The sequence below is a fragment of the Conger conger genome, chromosome 4 (assembly GCF_963514075.1).
Source record: "Conger conger chromosome 4, fConCon1.1, whole genome shotgun sequence".
In the NCBI taxonomy this organism is placed as follows: Eukaryota; Metazoa; Chordata; class Actinopteri; order Anguilliformes; family Congridae; genus Conger; species Conger conger.
Window position 1 is genome coordinate 28,722,385 of NC_083763.1, and position 25,302 is coordinate 28,747,686.

At 40.6% G+C, this 25,302-nt stretch overlaps 1 protein-coding gene across 1 annotated transcript; it reads left to right on the top strand.

The window, feature by feature from the left end:
* Nucleotides 1-1,901: 1,901 nt before the first annotated feature.
* Nucleotides 1,902-4,464, top strand: LOC133125771 (monocyte chemotactic protein 1B-like). Its single transcript, XM_061237353.1, has 4 exons — nucleotides 1,902-2,024; nucleotides 3,351-3,471; nucleotides 3,983-4,053; nucleotides 4,286-4,464. The coding sequence occupies exons 1-4, from the start codon at nucleotides 1,955-1,957 to the stop codon at nucleotides 4,303-4,305; spliced, it is 282 nt and encodes a 93-aa protein (XP_061093337.1). The 5' UTR covers nucleotides 1,902-1,954; the 3' UTR covers nucleotides 4,306-4,464.
* Nucleotides 4,465-25,302: the final 20,838 nt, after the last annotated feature.

Here is a 25,302-nt window from a genome sequence, read left to right on the forward strand (position 1 = left end):
CATGAGTCTTTTCCCTTTAGTTTAGAGAACGTATTTGGAGGGATTTTTGACCATTCCTCCATGCATAACTTCTCAGAATTATTGATATTGACAGAATTATTGCATATACACCTTCCTCTTCAGACCACAGGTTCTTCATGGGATTTAAGTCTGGAGGCTGAGATGGCCATTGCAGAACATGGATGTTAATGAACGTTTGGAGTCATTGTCCCTGCTGGACAATCTACCTATGACCAAGTCTCAGCTTCCTAGCAGAGGCAACAAGATTTTCTGCCAGGATTTGAATTCATTGTGCCATTGAATGACCATTACTGCCAAACATGTTGATGATGTGTACGGCAAAAACTTTCAATTTTAGTCTCACCTGTTTTGTTTATTGTGAACAGTCAGGGCTTTCTTTGTGCTACCCCTCCAAAGGGTTTGATGGTATGAAGGTGCCCGTTCTTTTTGGGACTTCAGAAAAAAAATATTACCAAATAAAAAGCATTGAGAAATGAGAGTAAATGTATTGAAATAAAAATATATAGTTCTCCCATATGTGTAATTAAATCTTCTGCTGCTGTAGCTTATCCACTTAGAGTTATGATGCATTGCATGTTCAGAGATGCTCTTCTGCATACCACTGTTATAATGCGTGGTTATTAGCATTACTGTCACCTTCCTGCCAGCTTTGACCAGTCTGGCCTTTCTCCTCTGACCTCATTAACATTGCGTTTCTCCCGGCAAAACTGCTGCTCACTGGATGTTTTTCTGTTTTTCACACCATTCTCTGCAAACTCTAGAGACTGTTGTGCGTGAAAATCCCCAGAGATCAGCAGTTACTCAGACCATCGTGTCTGGCAGCAACAATCATTCTACAGTCAAAGTCACTGAGATCAAACGTCTTCCCCATTCTGACATTTGGTCTGAAAAACAGCTGAACCGTCTGACCACGTCTGCATGCTTTTATGCATTTAATTGCTGCCACATAGATTGGCTGATTAAATATTTGCATTAACAAGCTGTTGTATAGGTCTATCTAATAAACTGAGCACTGGGTATAGATCATTATCCATGTTGTTTATTATATGCAGCCTTTTTATCCATTTTCAAAAAAGGTGCCAAAGATTCTAGAGCTTCTTCTGTTGGTTATTACTGCACTCTGAGCTGGTCTATGTGGCTCAATTTAGCTGTTCAAGCTGCTCTAGCATTAAACGGGGCGACATGGCTCAGGCAGTAAGAGCAGTCGTCTGGCAGTCGGAGGGTTGCTGGTTCGCTCCCCTGCCCGGGCTGTCGAAGTGTCCCTGAGCAAGACACCTAACCCCTAAATGCTCCTGACGAGCGGGTTGGTGCCTTGCATGGCAGCCAATCGCCGTTGGTGTGAGTGTGTGTATGAATGGGTGAATGAGAAGCATCAATTATACAGCGCTTTGGATAAAGACGCTATATAAATGCCAACCATTTACAATTTAAACAGGAAATTGAAGTTATTGTGGCACAAGTTTCCGTGTCACAACGTAGCTGCATTGAAGATTGTGCACAATTATTGCATCAACTATGTCAGCATATACAGATTCACACATCTCATACACCCTTGAGGTAGACAGTGATATGAGTATGGGTGTGTGTGTGTGTGTGTGTGTGTGTGTGTGACAGTAGTGAGTTGAAGCGTATGTAAGACTATGGAATTAGTTGAGAAAAAGTTGTTTGCACAGCAAACATTGTGGTCATCGACAACTATGTTCATCAGACGAATATAAGTGTGGGTGGAGGGGGGCTGGGGCCAAAGGGGGGAGGTGTGACTATAGTGACTAATGTTACATTTCCATCAACCTGATACGGTGCATGACGCATTTCCACCCTGACAGTAATCTCACGTCTAATTATTGCACACATGCATATAAATCATCATAAACATTTTCTCAAGAGCATCTCACTTTGCCTGCTCCTCCTGCCAGCTGAGATCAAGGAAATAATGTCTGGCTCCCATAAACTTGTGGTTTTGGCTGTCCTTGTGTTTGGATGCTTGGTCTTAGTGTCAGCATGTAAGTATTCCTGTTAATTTGAGTTTACTGAAGTACCAAATGTCAAAATAATAATTTATTTAAATGCATTTAAAATTCATTATTTTCAAATGCAAGATATGGTAATAAGTTTCATATAGAGACATAGCATATACAAATATCATTCTGTGCATATACTGTTTAGTATACACAATTTCTATTGTATTTGTTAGAGGAATTTCTTGTAGTGTGATGGATCTGTGAATGCAACATATGATTTCTGCATGCAGCCTGGAAATGTGCATGCAGCCACCTTGCTCAGCTTTCGAGTACGCAAAGTTACTGCTAGTTTTAGCAGTAGTCCTTCTGTGCAGGCTAATCATGGCTTCTATGACCATCATAGGCTAACTGCCCTGTTGACATTCCATGTGAAGTCTTCTTTTAGAACAGAACATGGTTTGAAAGTTCTGAAAACATTCCATTGTCCCTCAGTCATTACCTGCAAAGGTGGGAATGACTACTGGGCATGTTCACAGCACAAACCAATTACATCACCTACAGATCCCAGCAATGCATTTAATTTGACCTTGCTGTCGTTTCATTTTTAAGAAAAAAGATTTAACATTCAAAGGAATTATTTAAAAAATAGATATTGGGGCTGCGATGGCGCAACAGGCTAAGATGCTGCAGACTTGCGGTTGCAGTTTACAGCAGTCGCACATTGGGGACCGGGGTTTGATTCCCGGTCCTGCCAAAAGCCAAGTTTGGCCGGCTCACGTGGAGCAGCATAATTGGCTCGCTGCTCCAGAGGGAGGGACTTGGCAGGGTTAGTAGATCGCCGCACAACAAAGCACCTTGGGCACCTCGGAATCACGGTCAGGAGCATGAGAAAAGACGGCTTGAAGAAGGCGCGTCGCTCTCCTTTGGGCTGCTGAGGAACGGGGGTATAGACGGTGTACCTAATACTGGCTCTAATTGAATCAGATGGGGTATAATTGGCTACCAAATTGGGAGAAAACAGGGAGAAAATCTGATATTATGCTTTTATATCCAGTAAAGTCTAGAATGTGTTTGTGGAAATATGTGAGTGCACTGTGTGTGTGTGCGTGTGTGTGTGTGCATGGGTGCAGGCATGTGGGGAAGGGGGTCTTCAATCTTCCCTATTCAAGCAATAATATGCATCTTACTGCATTGCAAAAATATCAACCACAGACTCTAGTGTTTCACCTACGGTTTTTTTGAGCCGCTCTAGATATCTGTGTTGTTGAAATGGTCATCAGATAAGCTAGTTTCTATTATGTAAAACAGAACCAGGGCACTGAAATTCTTTCCTGCTGTTCAAAAAAGTTTTTTCAATTCAAACCACAGATATTCGACCAACTAAGTTCACCCCCAAATGCTGCAAGAAGGCACCAGCCAAGAAAGTTGCCTATACGATTATCAGCTACAAGCGCCAAAATGCCCTGGATGTTTGTGTGGAGGCCATCATGTGAGCTCTTAGTATTTATTTTCTTCTTAATTACTCCTATCAAGATTAAGTTATATTTTCGTTTTATACGTTTCCCACACCTCAAAAATGGCACACCCAAGATGGACGACTGGGTTCTGGGGTATAGGCTGAGAACTATTAGGGTCATATTAAATCTGTTTCAATAAAGGTAGGGATGACAGTTGTGCACTATGTGAATCCAAAATATATAATATATATTTGACATACTGTATGTATTTATGTATTACATATTCAATACACATTATTGCATATCACTGAATTTCACCTTGATGTGGTATTGGCTGTTCTGTTTTGCTCTTGATATGACAACCCTGTAAGTCATTCCAGCTAAGAGTGGCAGGTAAATTGATGATTATAATATTTAAATAAGCTCCAAAACCTTGTTTTCACCATGCCCACCTGGTCCCTTATGTCCTATGTCCTAAAATATTTTCACATATATATATTTAATATTACAGCTTCGTTTTTTCTGCTTTCACCTTTCATCTAGATTTAAAACAAAGAAACATGGCAAATTTTGCGCTGATCCCAACGCACCCTGGGTACAGAAAAAAGTAAAAGGTATTATAATCAAAATGTTCTTATTCTGTATTTAGCTAAATTGTTTGTGATGGTTTGTATTTAGATTCCCCCTTTCATACTTTAACATGCTATGTCATCATTGAACATTTCCTTAGAAGTATTATGTCATTTTCGTTGTTGTGACTCATTAATTCAGATGCAGATTTGGGAGATTGGGTGATGTGTCCTGTGAGCACAGTGGGAATTATATTGTTATTTGGTCCTTTTTCAGAATTGGACAAGAAACAATGAGGAGAACATGGAAATGGATTTCGGAATGGATTCAACGTTTTTATTAAAGTTTAAGACGAATACATCCATATGTATGTTTCTTAGCTATTTCTTTCTGATTATGCTGTATGCTAATAGAATAGAATAGAATCTGAAAACAAAATTAAAGCAAGCACCGCAGGTCTAGTTTTTTCATTTAATTTTAATAAACAAAAATTGCATGTTAATTCCATTTTGACCATGAGTACCAACTTCTTCAGATCCTTAGAACTTGCCTTATGCTGGGTCTTTGTAAATATAACATTAGACTTTCAACCTGGGAGTTTGGAGACTTAATAACTGAACCCCATTGAATTCCCGCACAGACTTTGTGTGATTAACATCCACCCCCAAGAAATGATGGTTTTTGTTCCAACCACATTTGCAATCCACAAATTAACAAAAGCTGTTAATGTTTATTAATTACATGTCAGGGATTATTCACCCTCTTAAACTACATTTTGGTAAAAACATTATGTACTATTAATCTCCTGCGTTCCTCTGAAAATAATCTATTTGAATCTAGTTGATTCAAAGACGATATTTGATTGAATCCTCAGCAGCCTGCCCAGTGGTACATGTTGTTTGAAGTATACCACCATAGTTACAGTACCCATGGCAGGTATTAATGCATTGTGTGTTGGAAGCCTTGTCAGTGCATAGGTCAAGATAATGTTATCGGTGCTTCTGTGAATTTCCTGTCTTTTTCGGCTTTTGCCAATCATTATCTCTTCTTTAAAACATCGTTTTTGGATTGAATTTCTTGTCTTTTTCAGCTTTTGCCAACCATTATGACATTATCTCTCACTTTAAATGTAGTTTTTGTGTTGAATTTCCAGACCTTTTTTTTACTGGAAGGTAATGTATATAAACAGTGGGTGCCCTGATCTATGATATCTTGTGTCATCAGAAAGTAAGCCATTTCAAAATCAGCATTTTACAATATTCCACTTGCTTTCTGAATAACTGAATTTTTGACCATTTAAAAACAATAGAGAACTGTAAGTAGTTTAAATACATAATGGCCCTTACATGCAAATGTCACAGCAGCAAGAGCTTCAATGAAGTATCCAACAAGCCTTGAACCCCTTGAACTACATACTTCTCCGCCTTTTCCGGACCAAGTGAAAAATGAAATAGTTGAAGTTACGGTAATTGTCCGGAAGCATTGCGATGGCTGATTTTGCAAAACTTTCAGCTACCGTTTGGCTTGTTTTAAAGTTTGTTTTAAACCAACAGGTTAGCTAGGTCACTAAGCAAGTGCAAAAAGAGAAGAGATGAAAGAGATGCATGCACTTTACTTTCTATAACTTGCTACCCAAGACCATGTAAATATTATGAGACTAACGACAACACATGCTAGATGCCAAAAGCTGGCACAGGGTCAGTCTGTGTGTGTGTGTGTGTGTGTGTGAGAGTGTGTGTGGCAGCAATTATTTCCACAGAGTCAGTCACAGTGGCTGCAGCTTCTGAAATCAGCAGCTTTCATTCTGACAAAATTATCCTCAAAATATCTGCTTGTTTGGAAAGCAAAGTAAACCGGCCACTGGTATAAAGAAGTCTGTAATCAGTAAATATAGTGTGTTACATACACCAATCAGCTGCAAACCAACCTGCTTAAACCAGTTTTTTCATGATTAAAAATGCTTTAAACTGTATAAACTTGTCTATAAACACTTAATATTATATGATATGATTATCTGCTTATAGAAGTACACATAAGTGAATTGCATTCAAAAGTTAAATTTTTAAATGAAAATGGAAATCATTTGGCCGGGGGGTGCATTGTTTTGTTAATATGTTGGTACATAGTGGTGTTCATGATCATGTCTTAACAGGTGCTCCAGGACATGTAAAATATTTAAAAAATAAAGACCACCGGCCATATTTAAAAATGCATCCATCTAATCCTACATCAGTTTCACCCTTCTTCCCTCGATTGGAATTACTTGGTACTGCATGTGGTGAAACCTATGTAAGGTTGCGTAAGCATATTAAGTTTTTTTCTTTCCAGCTTGCCGTGGCAACATTGCCTGAAGTTAAAAAAAAGGATAAAAACAAGTAAGACTTCTTTTCATTGTGATCAAGGGTCTGTTTTTTTTTATATTTACTAACAGTTATGGGACTTGGGGAGCTCCATCATAAGATCATTTCAATAGCTGCTGACTACACAGGTTAGCTAAATATATGTTTGCTAGCTAGCCACGTGACCAACCAACTATAGGTGATCAAATTTTGGCTAACTCTACTGTTCAAACTAGCTAACATTACAAGATGATTGGAGGCTAGCTTGCTCGGCCTATATTGCTAGCTATGATAGCTATCCATGTAATTAATGTAGTGGCAGGCAGTGAAAGAGAATGAACAGAGAAGATGTCATCCCTCATGCCAGAATGAGCTAGCTGTTGATAGCTGCAAATCTGGAGATAACGTTACATTAAGGCAATGTTGTTTTGAAAGCATGCCGGTGACAACTAGTCTCCTGTTGCTGGTTTAATGTGCTTTACAGGACTTAACATAGCTAGCTATGTCCTATGAAACGTTACATTACCACCAAGCCCATATACCGTAAATCCTCAAATTGTGGTCGGGGGTCTTTTATTTACTTAGGCTGCACAAAGCACAGGCCTTTATTTGGGGCAGGCTTGTATTCGAGGCAGGCCTTTATTTCTATTAGGCTTCTGTTGTAGAAATATTCTTCGAAATAAAGTAAAAGGCTACACTTAAAGCGGGCCAACACTGTTCAACACTTCCTGTAACCATTCAGAAATCAATTAGTGTAGGCTAATCAGGTGTCGAGGACCCGGCCCTAGGCCCCCCTGATGAGAGATTGAAGGGGGATGGGTTAGGAAGGAATGCATTGTTCACCCCTCGCACACGCCATCGAGGTGGTAGTAAGCATGCCCGTAAGAGGAAAAATATGTGGTTCAGAGATAATGAGCAGCCATACTTGTCAGTAGAGGAGTCTGAAGTCGGGGGACTTAGATTTAGGGTTTTAAGGAGCAAGGTTAAAGTTCTGACTGAGAATACCCCAACCCTACAGGGGAGGGGCACAATGCCTGGCTAACCTGATTATAGCAAAAATAATTTATCGGATAGATTCAAAGGACTGACTATAGAAGAGTTGGAGGATGATTTACACTCAGCTATTGGCTGGATGTCCTTTGTAGATCCCTTAAGGCGCCGCGGAGAGGGGCACCTGAAGAGTGTGTTGAGATGGTGGAGGGCACTAACTTCTGGCTTGTATGAAGTCAAAGTTTGGAGAAAGTCCAAGGAGAGATTATGACAGGGAGACAAATACCAGTGATGAATAGGTTCATTAAAAAATTACATAAGAGCTAGTGTTTTTCCACTCGTATATTAAGATGGTGGAAATTCCCAAACCGGAGGGGCACATGAGATAAAGTATTGGGGAAATTTATTTTGAGGTATGAGAAAATGACAGTGGGAAAAACAGAAATAATGAATATGGTCATTAAAAAACAAGTTACATAACAGATAAATGTCTTCCCGCTTGAAATATTGGGGACATTTCTTAACAAAAAGGTACACTTTTGTATGCAAAAAAGATATACAAGGAATAAGCTTTTCGACCTTAGGATAGGATCTTAGAATTTTGCTTCAGAAGATATCTATGGGCTGTTGAAGAGAGAGCAACGCAGGACAGCTGTAGTCAAGCTGGAGTGGCGCGCTCCCTCTGCGCGCCACTCCAGGATATGGATATGGAGAGAGGAGTGACGTACGCGGTGCGGATTCAGCCCAAGAGTTGTGGCAGCAGGACTGATGTCGAAGAGGTGTTCATGCGCATCCCTCATCATACAGAAAAGCTGGTGAAAGAGTTAAAGGGCTTTTACGACATGCTTGGAGCCGTGAACTGCACCTGGAGGCCAACAGACGGGACGCGGGGTTCCTCCACGCTACAGAACACCTTCCTGCTGGACCCACGCAAGAACCTGAAGCCTTCCCCCCCTAACCTCAGTGTCAGTGAGGAGAGGCATATGCTGCGGCTGCACTGCAAAACCCCCCCGACGTGTTCGAAGACATACCAGTGCACATCCCATACAACAGGCAGGAGAAGTACGAAGTGCAAAGTCACGTCTTTCGAAAGTCTGGGTCCTGATCCTGCCCCAGATTCCCAAACCAATGCAGCTGTTCAAAGAGCTCATCAACAGCAAGGAGGAGGGATCAAATCCCGCAGAAAATGAGATGGCTATATTTAGGGCATGGGTGGTAATTATAATCTATATTACTTGTAGAAGTAGGAAAAGTAATACATACAAGTAATACATTATAAGTTTCCTTTTATTTTTATGTCTTTTATTTTTTAGTAAGATACTATATACGATATAAATAAGTAGTAGACTTTAGGGGTGTTCGTACCCATTGTATTAATGGAAGTTCAGTAGCTTTTATCTCCGTGAAGGGGGAGCCATAAGATAAGGTAAAGGCCAAAGAGGAGGATGGGTATTTGAGGGGTGCACCTTGACTTTTAAACATCATGGTGGAAAGGTAAATTAGAAAGAGCTAAAGGGGTATATGTAACTTGCATGTGATCAGCAAACTGAAAAGATGATATTTACACTGTAATCTGTATAACTCTATTCTTTTGATTGATTATAATAAAGTATTATAAAGCTTATTGCAAGCCAAGGCAGCCGCTTTCATTCATTCATCGAATGTGCGCTGCGCTGTAAATACATAGAAACCTTATTGCGGAGCCAAGTAGCCTAAATTGAGTTAATTTTTTATTTTGCCTAATTTACTTTTTATTTAATTTGTAGGCTGGAATGCCTCGCGGCAACAATTGTGTTTAAATGTATACTGCTTCAGCCTTTGGCAAGCTACTCAGAAGGGGGCGGCAAGCGACTGGTAGCTTGCGAGCAACGTGTTGGAGACCCATGGTGTAGGACAACGACTTTTCATTGACAACAGTATTAAACCAACCAACAATATAAAATATTAAGAAGAGCTCTTTTATTTTATTGAGTTAAATTGAAACAATGTATTGTAGTGCTCATGGACTGATAGCCCTTCTGGTAGGCAATATTACCCCGGCTTTGGGGGCCGGCCTTTATTTGTCCGAATCGACCACGCCCCCGGCTATTATCCGAGGCCCGGCTTCAAATAGAATCCCGGACACAATTTGAGGATTTACGGTAGACTAGCAAGCTAAGCAAGGAAGTATAGAGCTAGCTAGCTATCCCATTCGATGGCTAGAAAAGCTACAGACTAACCAGAGATGCAGTGGTCGTGTAAAGGATGTTGCCCATTTATCCAGGGTCAGACATAATATTCCTATATTTTGCTAAATTTTGCGAAATCAGATCCAAGACCAGCAGGGCAACAAAAGCCTGAAGTAGAGATAAATAAATAGCTAGGGAAGTAACACATTAGTTGGTGTAAGAATTTTTATTTATTTAATTTGACTAGCTTAATTATAGCTTTGTACAGTTGTATCGCTAGCTACTAGTAACAAACAAGATAGTTTGTAATAGCAGTGAAAAGCTAACTGCCATCTTGAAAGCGGTCAGAAATAGCCTGTCATGACAATGAGTGCGTCCCATTAGCCGGAAAGTGCATACTCCTTATCTCCACTACCACCCTCCTCCACTCTGTGCTCCGAAATATATATATGCGATACATAAAACCCATCGACAAGCTTCAGTAGTTTAAGCAAGCCATTTCAGGGGGTTTAAAATGCAAACAGCACATGAAATGAATGCTACAGTACTATAGTTGTCAAATATTTTTTGTGTTTTATATCTGTAGATGTTAGTTCACTTATGGCTTATTCTATGGCGTTTTGTCATCCATGTTTATACATTGACTCGCAAATTCAAACTAACGGCAAATTGAACTTCGCTTTCCACTATGCGGTATCTACCCCCCCAAAAAATCCTAATCCCGGTGTAGCCACAATAAGATCCGCACAGTTGTTGGGCCCTTGAGCAAGGCCCTTAACCCTGCATTGCTCCAGGGGAGGATTGTCTCCTGCTTAGTCTAATCAACTGTACGTCGCTCTGGATAAGAGCATCTGCCAAATGCCAATAATGTAATGTAATGAGATGGCCAAAAATAAAGTTTGAAAATGCAATTACATTTCTCAGTAATTCAGAAAATTCAAACCCCTAGTGGTCATAAGCAGTATTGGTTAACTGGTTAACTGTTAAAAAAATGGGATGGTAACTGGTTACAAAAACTGATGATTTGTCACATCCCTAATAATAATAATAAATAATAAACTTTATTTATAAAGCACATTTAAAACAACCATGGTTGACCAAAGTGCTGTACAAAACCAGGCAATAAAATTAAAGATGAAATGAAATAAAATGCGATAAAATGAAATAAAATGAAATAAAATGAAATAAAATGAAATAAAATGAAATACATGTACATTATCTTGATTTCCCATTTATGTCTGACATAAAGGGTTTTTAACAAGGATTTAAAAACATCTATGTTTTGGGCAGATTTAATATGTGGCGGTAGGCTGTTCCACAATTTGGGGCCAGCTACCTCAAAGGCCCGGTCACCCCTCCTAGCTCTCCTCGACAAAGGGACATCCAAAGTTGCTGATTGCATGATCTAAGTGATCTAGCTGAGGTATACATATTGAGGAGTTCAGACAAGTACGTAGGTGCTAGACCATTCATTGCCTTAAAAACAAATAATACAATTTGAAAATTTATTCTGTAACGAACAGGAAGCCAATGTAGGGATGACAGTGCTGGTGTAATATGCTCCCGTTTCTTTTTGCCAGTCAGAAGGCGGGCAGCAGCGTTCTGCACTAGCTGCAGACGGCAGAGAGAGGACTGGTCTAAGCCTATATATAGAGAATTGCAGTAGTCCAGCCGAGATGTTATAAAAGCATGGACCACTCTTTCCAAATCCTTTTGAGAAAGATAGGCATTGACCCTTGGCTATTTGTCTTAACTGAAAAAAGGCAGCTTTGACAACAGTATTAATTTGCTTCTCAAGTTTAAAGGCACTGTCAAAGGTGAAACCAAGGCTCCCTAGTTGTAGCCTATGAAGATAGCGAAGTATTGCTTTGAACTACACACAAGCTAAATGACACGAATAACACTGCCTGCTATTCACACTCCTGGACGTCAAGAGGCACCATTTTGGCTCCATATGGCTCTGGCAATATATAATCCGTATGTTCTGTGAGGCGCGTGGCTCACAGTTGCGCAATGCCTTACATTATAGAGTCACTGGCTAACAGACAAGAAAAGTTTTCACCATTCGTTTTCAACTGGGCCTCTTTCTCAAAATATAAATTTTAATAACAACCGTAGCACATAAAAACCCGATTTTAGGAAAAGGCACTAGTCTGTTTAAATGTAGGACGTGTTCTAATTGGGTGGGAAACTGTAAAACGCTTTAAAAAGTTTGTTGAAGAGCGCAAAGCTAACTTTTACGAAAATGCTAATATTTTCACTCATCTTTTTAATGAAAACTACCAAACGGATTAAGATTTTTAATAGGAATAACGCGTCTGCCTTACCAAAAGATTGTTCATATATATTGGTCCCAGAATGGTGAAACGACGAGGCTGCCAAACGATGAGGTGTTTTGCATGCATGGTCCGGACATTATCTAACAGAGGCACGACCAATTATATATAAAAGGTCACAAAATTTGATTCTTGAACACATGTGTTTCTTTCAAAATTGTTTTCATTAAACACATTATGCAGATTTGCTTTGTTATCATTTGCTTGTTTTCTTTGAATTCTTCATCAACGTACTAAATGTTTAGGTTTAGTGGCCATGTGTCCACACTTTCACAACATGCAATTTACAGCCACATTTGATTGGGACACATATTCTCTGAATGGTTGTGATTTACGATTCTAATAAAAATAATTTTCTTCCACTTCTTCCAAGTTATCTTTCATTTTCCTGTTGTCACTGTCCTTGTAGTTGTATTGACCCATATATCTTTAATGACTCCTCTTTTTTTGAACCACAAAGACCTTCATGATGGTGTCCATGGTCGACGACACTGACTCAGTCGTCAGGCCTTCAACTGCAGGGAAATTCACAGAAGCGCTCACTGAAAGTGAGATGCAAGAAAACCATGATTTCCTGTCTTTGCAGCATGATCAGGGCAGTCTAACTCCCCCTAACCCCAGCCCTTTTGTGCACGCACGCACGCACGCACGCACGCACGCGCACGCACTATATACTTTTATTTCAATACATTTACTCTCATGTTTCAATGTTCTTTAATTAAGTTAATCTCAGTCTAAAGAAACTATATTGTGTCATTGCATCACTTCCCGTCTCACTAGAGTATAAAAATGAGGTAACACGCATGCAAAATCCCTTTGTCAACCAACAGCATGGGAAAAGCCAAAGAACTGTCAATTCAGAAGTGCAGATGGTAACTGACCATCACAAGTCGGGTAAAAGGTTAACATGCATATAAACAGTTAAACATACCACTTAGCACTGTAAGTGCAATCAGGGAAAGGCATAAAACATATGGAATGGTTGCAAACTTGCCAGGAGGATGCAAGTGCATATTATCTCCAAGGAAGATGGTAAGGAAAACAATAAGTAACCCAAGGGTCGCAGTCACTGGACATTCCCTCAAACACACAAATAAGTTGCACTACAGCACAAATATTTACCAATATGAATGTAAGAATTACTGAAGAAGTTGATCCTCAGTTGTCTGTTCAAAATTACACTACTCTTTGGTATCATCTTCACTGTCAGAATATGATTACTTGTTTTGCTTATTCATTACCGCTCTCCTGCAAGGCATGATTCAGTTATTTGTGCCATTTTCCAAAATGAAATTAAAGTTTTACTGTACCTCATAGGTCAGGGATGAGCAAGGCGGACCATTTAATTAGCCCAATCATTTACGTGATCTGTCAATTTTAGCCACCTCCGTGATAAGAACAGCAGTTGATAAATGCTCTTGTCTTGTAGCATTTTATTGTGGTCTAATTCCCAAGTGACTCGGTCATGGTGCATATGGTGAATTAGCTGATTGAGCCAGGGTAACTGGGGGCAGGAAAATCTTACATACACACCGGCATACACATACTTGAAAAATATTTCCCATAAAAACCTTCACTCCCCAGAGAATCTTTTGGTGAGGGCACACTTAAATGACTAAAGCCTCTAACTTTAGAGCAGCAGATAATAGATTTATACTTATAGAGTATGTGATGCCGCGGCTCATTGGCGCGTCCTCACCCGTCCTTATTGTGGCCGCACTGAACTTTTATATGCGTTTTTATAAATTATGGACTTGCGTTCATAAAGTGCATATGTTCTCTCCACTAGTATTCACTAGTACTGTGATATATGTTACGTGTTGAATTTGCGTGAGTATAAACGGATGGGTGCACACATGCGTTTAGAACTCGCCAAACATTTCACGCACACTCGTTCGTTCATTAAGGTATTAACGCGTTCTGTAAAAACGGTTGTGCTCTGATAAAATATGCATGTTAACCCAAAAGATATGTGCCTTTGGACAATGCCTGTGAGCAGAAGTTATTTATTTAATGTACAGTGCTTGGTTAAATATAGTGATTTAGAGGCATAGCTTCTCACCGCTATATCGGCTGGTTCTCTTCCTGGTGCTTCTAAGGAAGCGCGCTCCCGTCCTGGGACAGCTATATGGTTGGCTACGTTCGCGATCTGCGCATTTGCGTCTTCATAAAATCAATTATGTGTTGTGTAACACTTACGGTGAGGTTTAATGGCATGTGTCAATGTACCGTTTTTAAACTTAAAGGCCTGGTGTAGTGTGTGTGTGTGTGTGTGTGTGTGTGTGTGTGTGTGTGTGTGTGTAATAGGTACCTTTTTAAATGTTTAATACATATTTGTGTTATGATATGTAAACACCCCTGTGTTTATAGAATAGGATGGTGTGTGCCAATTTGGGGTCGTCATGTCTACCTGTTAAAGAGGGAGGCATTGCTTTTGTTTGGGGGGGGGGGGGGAGCTCTATGGAAAAGGAACCAATGCCTAGGTCCTCCTTATCCCTCAGTTGTGTGAGGTACAGTCTAAGGTTGTGTTGTGTTGTGTTGTGTTGTGTTGTGTTGTGTTGTGGTGTGGTGTGGTGTGGTGTGGTGAGGTGAGGTGATAGCTTTATATAAACATTTTTTTCTATTATTTTCCTTTATTTCCTTTTTGTAATTTTTCTGCATTTCTTGCATTTTGGATGCCTCAACACCTGGTGGTGGAAAAATAAATTCCAAGAAAGTCATATCTGCCTCACTGCTATCTTTTGTGCCAACCTAAAAGACCCTCGACACCCTACTATTTAACAGAGTACCTTACCTCATGATTCATGATTAGAATGATCAGGTATTTCATATTTTCTTAATGAGCAGATCCAGGATTTACAATCTTCATTCATCAAAATAATACTCAAGATCATTGGTAGTATAGAAGTAAAATAAAGGTTAATGTGTAGTTCAGGAGTTTAGCGAAGACCAAGCAGTTAAAATGAAGAACTAGCAAATGTATTAGACTTATGTATTTGGAAATAATTTCTTAAAGGTACAGTAGGTAATTTTGGACTCCTAATGTTCAACGCGTTATATAAAGTGTTATTATTCTTGGAAATATATTTGGTAAGCTGAGAGTAACAAATGTGACAGCCTATTGATTTCGGAGTGTTCTAATAAAAAAAATATGTTCAGCTAACAGGTGAAATGTTGACTTTAGTGTGCTGCACTATTTATATTTTTTGTTTTCACTTTAGTTAAGCAACTATATTATGAGCAAGTAGTTTAATTGGCTATCTAACTAGCTGGCTATATAATTAAGATATGATATTCTACCACAAACGATGCAACTATAACTTTAAAGGGACAATAGGTAAGTTTTTTGTGTTAAAACATTGTTACATGACCATTTTCCTATCGTTGAAAAAGGCTCACTGACATATTGACTCACCCTCTGCCTGTTTTTATAGTCCTAAAATTCTGGTTTCAAAATATACACTTGATGGGCCATCACTCTGTACTGTGTAATAATTCAAGCTCATGGTTGAAAATTGGTTCTAATTGCCACAGCCAATGGCGTGGGGGCTTATTCTGATTGTTTGCGTGTAGCTTCCCAAATTACATATTGATCTTCTGCTGCTGTAGTCCACTTCAAGGTTCCACGTGTTGCTCTTCTGCATACCACTGCTGTAATGCATGATTATTTGAGTTACTGTCACCTTCCTGTCAGCTTGAATCAGTCAGGGCCTTCTCCTATGACCTTTCTCATCACAAGCCATTTTGCCCACAGGACTGCCGCTTTGCTTTTTGGACCATTCTCTGTGGTAGTGCATGGAAATCCCAGGAGCGCAGCAGTTTCTGAGATACTTAAATAACCCGGACCTGACGAGCGAACCAATCTCGGGGCCAAAGATTACTGGGGGCAACAATAGGATGAGGCAGAGGAGAAAGAAGAAAACACACCATCAGGTGGAATTCAGCTGTTTCCAAAATAAAAAAAATACAAAAATAAAAATAGATCACCCTTCTTGAATGTCACCTTGAGCAATAAAACAATTAAACAATTACATTCTTAGTTGATACAGGAGCTACCTATAGTGTAATTAAAGCAGTAGAATTGAGTGATGTAAAGTTGTCAGGGAACACTTCATCTATATTAATATACAAAAATAATTGAGGCATGGTCAGAGCTTTTAGAAGTAAAGGTAGGAGAAGTAATGTCTGATAAAGTGCTTTTCGTGGGACCTAATGAAATTGAAAAAAGCAACTTACAGGAATGGGCGCGGCATTGTAATCATGAGCTGCCTGTTTGTTAGCCAAGGGAATTAGTGGGGGAAAAAAGAACATTTGGCTGAGAGGTCCCGAAAAGGAATACATCACAGTTTGTGACGTATTTGTGTCTGATGACACCGTGGCTGTGGCCGTGCAGCTCAGCTCTCAGCAGATGCAGTTGTGGGAAACAGGAGCATTGCACTCAGTGCCTCATATCTCGATAGGAGCTTCAAATAGAGATTGGAAGGAATTAGGACCGTGGGTTAGGAGTAGACTTGATTGTACACACTGGGAACAGATTCGCAATAATGAATGGTGGTCAGAAGCATGTCAGACTAAGAGGGTCAGAGTAGGAATGGGTGTTGGAGTGGGACAAGAAAGGCATAGTGAAAAATCACAAATCACAATTCAATGGACTTAGACAAGAATGCCCCAGGGGTATGTAGAATCTCCGGCAGTGTTCGCAGCTGCACTAAGTGAAAATTTAGGGGGATTTAGGTGCCCACAAGGGAGCACTTTAATTAAATTTTTTAGATGATTTGTTCTCCTTCTTAGCAGGCCGGCAAAATAGATACATTGGCATTATTCGAGTTCTTAGCAAAACAAGGACACAAAGTCTGAAACTGAAAAAAAAAAAAAAAGGACGTACATGCTTGGGTCACATGCTGAATGGTTGAATATTGGCAGACGACCGGATAAAAACTTTATTCTTCATCAAAGCTGAAGAATAAAAAACAGGTGAATGGCTTTCCTAGGATTTGTGGGTTTATTGTCAAAATTGGGTTTATTGGTGTCTCGGTGGCGCAGCCTGTAGAGCACTGACGTCGGCGGTTCGAATCCGACCGTCTGACATTTGTCGCATGTCTTCCCCTCTCTCTCGCTCCCATTCTTCCTGTCTCTCTATACTATACTGTCCAATAAAGCTGAAAAAAGGCCTAAAAAATATCTTAAAAAAAAAAAAAGGATTTATTGTCAAAATGTTTCTCCCATTGCCCGCCTTTTACAAGCCGTTTGTGGCAATTTCATGAAAAGTTAACTACAACTACACTACAACTACAATTTTTCATAGACGGATCAGCCCTGCGTCCCCCTGACACGCATTGCATATGCAGTAGTAACGCAGTATGAAGTGCTGGACTGCTATCACGTGTCTGAACAAGCCGTGGAGTTGTTTGCGCTTACCAGAGCATGTCACCTGGCTAGAGGTAAAACATTAACAGTGTACACAGATTTGTGATATGCATTTGGAGTAATAAACGACTTTGAAGCGCTCTGGAAACAAATGTGTTTTCTTACATCTGGTGGAACCCCAATTAAGCATTGTGAACTGGTAAATAATTTAAAGAAGCAATTTTGTTTCCAAAGTCTATAGCGGTGTGTAAGTCAAAGCATACACCAGCGATGTGGGGCCTGTGGCTGAGGGAGATGACATGGCTGATCAGCTGCTTCTCCACTCCTACAGATGACCAGTATATCTGCACCTGTAAATATGCCAGAAATGTATAATATTTGTACAGGGTTCAGTGTATTATGCTTATTATCTGGGTCTTGCTGTGAAGTGGTCTGTTTTATTGGAAGGGGGTGGGTGGTCACTGACCATGACTGGGTAAACTCTTTCACTCAACTCACAAGTCTCATTTTCCAAGCCTAGCTGCCATCCCCCAGGCTCACGTGTCCTCTCTTTATGACTAGAATCACTCTGTATGACCATCACTGTACATCCACTTCATGGCCAGATTGCCACCGCATGCTCACCACGACCAATCATCTCACACTGTTCGGAGGAGCAGTGCAGAACAAGGAGAACAACCCGCCTTGGTGGTAGAGTATTGTAACTGCACAAGTGCACAAGTTCAAACCTGGGGCCAGTTATAACATAAGTGTTCACTAAAGTGAGGTTTATACATTACACGAGCAGTGACCAATCAGGATCTGTCTGCCTGAGTAGTAACCAATCAGGACCTGTTTGTTGGAGTAGTAACCAATCAGAACCAGGGCCGGGGAAGACAATCCAGCACTCTGGGCAAAACAGGAATATGCCGCCCCCTACATTCAAATTTTGAAGTGATGTATCCCTATTTTTAACTTGAGACAAGTGTAATGAACTAATAGCATTGACTCATAATTTAAAAGAGGACCTTTCTTGCTTTGGCTGCTGCCTACAATTATCTTAGATTATTCGATTATTAGGTTTTAGAAGAAAAAAATTTATTTCAAGCTGTTTCTCGAAGCTCAGATCATCTGCATCAGTGTCCCCGATTTTCTTTGCAAGATGCAGGCACTTGTCATGCAGTGTGTTGTCACGGATCGTTGTTTGCATCTCCTTGGTGATGAAGAGAAATCCGAACAATTTGAAAAAATGTCCAGTTGTGAATATCTTTCAGCAAGACTGATTAAAGCTGCATCAACTGGGGGAGAAAAACTTTACGCTTGTAGTTTTTCTGACTGAATGGTCAACCAGTGCCTCCAGTGCTGCATGAACTTCTTCCAGGTGAAAGTTTTGAGACTCCCAAGAAGTGTCTGAGAGGGGTTTGACAGTCAGACTGGTCTTTGAGTATGGACCAGCGAGATGTTGAAGAGCTAAAAATGACACAAATTTTCCGCAGCACTCCAAAAAATGTCACAGGTTGCACTGAAGATTTATTTGCATCCAAGTTTAAGTCTAAGCTATGGCTACTACATGGCATGAAAAGTGCCGTTTTGTATTCGTTTATGAACTCCATTTCTTGCCATTCATATTACTACTGTTGTCATAGCTTTGCCCTCTACAATCATTAATGTCTAAGCCCAATATCTCCAGATGGCCTTGGGAAGTGTTACACAGTGCTTCTCCAGTTGTGGTCCAGTTGACAGGGAGAAATCCAGCAAAGTGTTTTGTTATTGAAACATCAGATGTCTAGCAAGCCATCCTATGCAGTTTAGGTGTTCAACGTGAGAAACATTGTATAGCTGACAACACTCCAGCCTGGTCATGTAGCAGTTATTGCCACTGTCTGTCCATCTGACCCTCTCTTTCACCATCTCCGTCTCTTTCTTTCACTCATTCACTCCCTCTTCTCGGCCTCACCTCCTGTAGCCCCTCATTGCGAGAGCGGCATGTTTCCAGATCACTGTCTCCCGGGATGGCGATAAGGCCCAATGGGATTGCTGGGAGAGACGGGGTGGAGGAACAGAATTCTGTTAGCACAGGACTGGGAGAGGCTGAGCTCTCACTCTGTGATACTGAATATAACTTTCATCTTACAGGGGCACACTTATAAAGAAACTACAAGAACTCTAGTCCTTGTAAGGGTAGTACGAAGATGCATGGAGCTGTAGCTGAATGAGGTTTAACCTGTCCATCATGTGTCTGACTGTCAATTACTCATATGATACTTTCAATGTGTGTATCTTCTATGGCATTTACTGAAACTCGCTCAATTCAGGGACACATTTCAGTTAGACATACAGTGTACATTTCAGTTAGACATAATCTGAAGGGTCCCCAACAAGTTGTTCTGACAAACTGGAGGCCAATTTCTTTACTGAAGAATGCACTGTTACCTAGCAACACTGGAACAGCTCCCCTCTCCCCCTCTCTTTCTTTTTTTTTTGTTCTTTCATAGGAGCAGCAATGATATCTAATGACTTTAAAGGGCATACAACAACATAAGGCAACAACATTCTAGACACATGCATTATCTCTAACAGTATTTTTCAGGTCAGATTGGAAGGAATCTCACTGATTGTGTTGTGACTGAATCTGTGATTAGATTTAATGGACTCTCTATCTGTCACTTATCTTATTTGATCCCAGGTGATGATTCACTCAGGATAAACAATACAGAACCATTTCAAACCGCACTTTAAATTAGTTGAGCACTGCAGGACTCTCCTAAATAATAAGGAATTCACACTGCCATACTGACCTTTATGTCTTCATTTGGTAATGCCATTTGGTAAATTGATTTACTCTTCTCTAGTGGTGAGACACAGCTGACAGTTTTTTAGATGCTACCCATTCATACACATTGTATATACACTCACCAAGCACTTTTTTGAGGTATTTATTAGACTTATTTTTTAGACTGGTGTAGCCTATCCACTTAGAGTTATGATGTGCTGTGTGTTCAGATATGCTCTTCTGCATACCACTGTTGTAATGTGTGGTTCTTTGCATTACTGTCACCTTCATGTCAACTTTGACCAGTCTGATCATTCTTCTCTGACATCTCTCATTAACAAGGCATTTCTGTCTGCAGAACTGCTGGAGGGCTGCAGTGTCTGCAGGTATAACTGGAGTCTCAGCACAGAATTCTGAAACTGTTGAAGCTAAGCAGCCATACCACCCTGTACCCTTCTTGCATTAAACTGCTGAAGCTAAGCAGCCATACCACCCTGTACCCTTTTCATGTCAAACTGCTGAAGCTGAACAGCCATACCACCCAGTACTCTTCTCGCATCAAACTGCTGAAGCTAAGCAGCCATACTGCCCTGTACCCTTCTCGCATCAAACTGTTGAAGCTCAGGGGAAGTGTGTGTGTGTGTGTGTGTGTGTTGGGGGAGGGGGGGGGGGGAGGGTCAGGGGGAGTGTGTGGGGTGTGTATGTGTGTGTTGGGGGTCAGGGAGTGGATACTCACAGGCCTCTCTGAGCTTGTCCTTGTCATAATGCACATAATGTAGGGGTGCATGGTGATGCAGCTGACATGGAGCCGAAGCTGTTCAGAGTTGGGCTGCTGGCTGTGGGGAAACCAAGCAGAAACACAGCCATTATCATACAGGAGGGAGCCTGAGAAACACAGCTGGTATCATACAGGAAGTACCCTGAGACACAGCAGTTATCACACCGGAAGTACCCTGAGACACACAGCTGTTATCGTAGAGGAAGGACCCTGAGAAACACAGCTGTTATCATACAGAAAGGACCCTGAGAAACACAGCTGTTATCATACAGAAAGGACCCTGAGAAACACAGCTGTTATCATACAGAAAGTACCCTGAGACACAGCAATTATTGTACAGGAAGTAGCCTGAGACACACAGCAGTTATCATACAGGAAATATCCTAAGAAACACAGCAGTTATGCAGGAAGTACCCAGAGACACACAGCTGTTATCATACAAGAAGTATCCTGAGAAACAGAGCATTCATCGTACTGGAAGTACCCTGAGACAATTATTATACATGCAATACCCAGAGAAACACAGCAGTTATCAGACAGGAAGGTTGGCTCAGGCAGGGGTGTTGGGTTGATAGACAGAGGCAGGGGTATTGGGTTGGGCAAGAAAAGGTAACTAATGGCACATCACATAATGACCATTAATGAGCCATCTCAACTCTGCTCACGTTTCTAAGATCAATCTGCGACCCACAAAGCACTGGGGCTTGGATGAAGAGTCAGCCATCTCTGGGGCCTCAGACCATACAGCTAATGAGCCGCTTAATGGAAATAAGCACTCTTCGGACTCACACCTTTGCTGGTTATTCTCATTTCATTTTTCTTGCTGCACATTCATTTCATTTTATATTTTTACATTTGATATTCAGTTATTAGAGATTATAATATTAAAATGAAATTACACTCAGCACACAGCAGTCGCAAGGATTGCCCCTCTCATTGAAGTACAATATGACTAATCAGCTATTCTGAAAGCAGTCCACAGGAGGTAGAGGGTTTAAAAAAAAACCTCAAAATCAGGAATGCCTGAGGTGATACCACTGACTTTAAGTTTTCATAATTTCATATAAATGTGTTATTTCCAGATGCTTTCATCCAATTTGACTTACTGTTGAGTAGACTAAGCAGGGAACAATCCTCCCTGGAGAAATGTGGGCTTAAGGGCTTGAACCACCAACCTTCCCAGTAGAAGTCATGTACCTTAGCCACTGACTGCCCCAATAATTAAAATAGAGGATTTAACAAAATACTAAATGTAGCTGTAAATAACATTCAGCATAATAAATGTGTGGAGGGTAGAAGACAACATATAATTGCTAATACATCATCACCATTAGGTGTCATATGACAGATAATTCTTCTTGAAACATTTTTTGTCATTTTTTATTTTTCTCTCTTGACATACAGCATGGGTTCTATTTTCAGAATACACAGAAACCTGGCACAGTGGCCAGTTAGTGTATACTGATGCAACACCGTGTTAGCACATACTGAGGCAATGCCGCATGAGCACATACTGACCCAACGCCTCATTAGGACATGATACTGACGTTATCATGTACTGATACAGTTAGAACATAACTGATGCAATGGCACATTAGCACATCGTTGGGACTGCTCTGGCAGTCAGTGCGGTCAGAGCACTGACTCATACTGTTGGAGTTGACCCTAGAGAGGGTGCCACTCGCTTGTGTCACTGAAACCCCTTAATTTTGAAGCAAATTCACTCCCCTTTCTGTATTGCGTACGGAAAAATGTTGTAAAGCTTGTTTAGTGCTTTTATTATCCAATTCATTCATATTTTATTTTGATTTAGAGTGGCAGAAGCCAGCGGAATATTATACTTATTCATATCATAAAAAACGCAACTGGGTTGAAATGGGTGACGTTTCATTCTAGTAATGCAGATGAATTAATACTTCATATTAGTTATGTTGTATGAATTCCATAAAACACATAAACATATTATAAATACGGTATACAAGTCATATGTTGATATGGTTGACCTCTCTTTACATTACATTTACATATATTGCTTTAGTGGCGGCACGGATGGTGCAGTGGGTAGCACTGCCGCCTCACAGCAAAGAGGCCCTGGTCCCGGTCGGCTGGGCCCTCTCTGTGCGGAGCTTGCATGTTCTCCCCGTGTTCGTGTGGGTTTCCTCTGGGTACTCTGGTTTCCTCCCACAGTCCAAAGACACACAGGTTAGGCTGATTGGAGAGTCTAAATTGCCCATAGGTATGAGTGTGTGAGTGAATGAATGGTGTGTGTGCCCTGTGATGGACTGGCGACCTGCCCAGGGTGTATTCCTGCCTTTCGCCCAATGTATGCTGGGATAGGCTCCAGCCCCCCTGTGACCCTGTTCAGGATAAGCGGGTTAAGATAATGGATGTATTGCTTTAATGTAGGATTTGGCGCATGGCTTACTTCAGAGAGAGTGCATATTCAAAGACTGAGCCGATTTCTTTGGTGAGGCTGGTTCTGGTTGATTCAGAGTTGTGCAACACACAGGAGCCAGATCTCAGAAGATCCACACACAGTTCCTGTCCAATTCCAGAACATGTGCAGGTGCTTTCCATCCTCAGCTTTTTGGGGACTGTGAAAACATATCGCTGTTGTCCTCCTTGTTAATTCCAGTCAGCAAAGTCTCTTCTTTTTTAGTTTTTCCTGTTCCATAGTACGTGGAACTCGAGACAGAGCTTACAGCAATATCTTCCCAGGTTTTAGTTTTGCCCGTGTTTATACAGCATGTAAGAGGCCGCACCACACCGATTCAGTTAGTTATAATCCAGGACTAAGTGGCGCATATGTGAACACGTGTTTGATAATTTGTTAATTCATCACACATAAATATGCACACAGATTTACAAAAATATTGATAAATGAGGCCCAATATATGGATAGGTAAAGAAATTGACAAACTTTTTTGTAACCAGTGGTTTTAATGGTTGTTGACTTTCATTAACTAATGCTTTTGTGTTCATAGGAGCTCTTCCTTTCCTGCCACTAATATTTGACTGCACTGTTGAACATCCCCTATTAGCTGTTAGCAAATAAAATCTCGTACTTTGTGTGCTGATAACACACCAAAGTCCTCAACCTCCAGAATCACAAAAATCACATCTTTGAGGAGTATTGGTATGCTTCATCATCAGCAGTGAACTAATCTTTAACTGACCTTTCCATTGGTCCTTAATGATCTGATGAATAGTTTTGGTTAATTACATTACATTACATTACATTACATTATTGGCATTTGGCAGACGCTCTTATCCAGAGCGACGTACAACAAAGTGCATACCCATAACCAGGGATAAGTTCGCTGAAAGACCCTAGAGGGAAGTACAATTTCAGCTGCTACCTGTACAACAAAGATAAGGACGAGGGCCAATTTCTTTTATTTTTTTAATTATTATTTTTGAACAAAGAAACAAACAAACAACAGAGCAAAAGTGACCAAAGTTAACTATCCAAACACTGCTTACCTAGCCAACTAAAAATAGAGGTGCTGCTTCCCCATCCCTCCCTACCTCCCTGTGAACCTTAATTGTTGTCTCTGTGACTTGCTTTGTGTATCAGTATTTTTGTATTGAGTATTGTTTTTAATTCAATTCAACTTTATTTGTATAAAAGACGCTACAGAGTAGCAGAAGCAGACTAGCAGACGTTTTTAAAAATGTTATGTTTATGTTATTATCACTAAATATCTAAAGCTTTGATCAAATCACTTTGCCTACCCTGCAATTTTTCCTGGGGCCCCTCCCCCACCCTGATGATACAGACCGCTGCAGCACTGTTCCTCCCCTCAACACATTTTGGAGCTCAAGTTGCTTCAAACTGCCTCTCAAAAACTGGTCCCGATACTTTCCCTCATTTGGATTTTCCATGTACCTTAGCCTGATATTTACCTTCTTCTTTTTTCCTTCTATTATTCTGTAAAGCATCTCTGTGACAGTCTTCTGTAAAAAGTGTAATCAAATGGAATGGCCCAGGTTATTAAGGAAAGATCAGGAAAAGCCAGAGCCTGGCAGTGGGAGCCAGGGAAAAGGAGCGGGGTCGGGCTGGGTGGGGCAGGTGTGCCAGGGCAGAGTGTTCTCTTACATATTGAGCAGAGGGATAGAGGTCCTGCTCTTGCTCTTCTACACTGTGTTGGCCTGGTTCCTCAGGGAGATGTGGATAACCAAGGGAACCAGCTTGCAGCGCTCCCCATACACCTGCATGGAAGGCAACATGTTAGGGGGGTAGATGGGCATAAACCATGTAACAGCCACCACTCACACGAATGGAGTACAATATAGTGTACAGGTATACCTTGAATGTTTACACATTTTCTAATTAATGAACACAACATTTTTGGGACATTTTTTCATTTAACAAATGGAATGTTCACTTCAACGAAATTGTACATGGAGAAAAACGTTTTTGCTAGGAAAATTCAGTAGACATTGCAACTGACCCAACTCAATGCTGCCCTCTAGTGCTTGAAATGTTTTTTCTGGAATGAAAGGGTTTCACTTTACCATCTACAGTAGCCTAATTTGCATTAGCACATTTACCAGTTTAAA

Excerpts from the sequence above, each read along its gene's own strand:
- LOC133125771 (XM_061237353.1), top strand. The coding sequence starts at position 1,955 with ATGTCTGGCTCCCATAAACTTGTGGTTTTGGCTGTCCTTGTGTTTGGA. Across the intron at positions 2,025-3,350 it reads CTTGGTCTTAGTGTCAGCAT|ATATTCGACCAACTAAGTTC; the intron begins GTAAGTATTCCT and ends TTCAAACCACAG. Across the intron at positions 3,472-3,982 it reads GTTTGTGTGGAGGCCATCAT|ATTTAAAACAAAGAAACATG; the intron begins GTGAGCTCTTAG and ends CCTTTCATCTAG.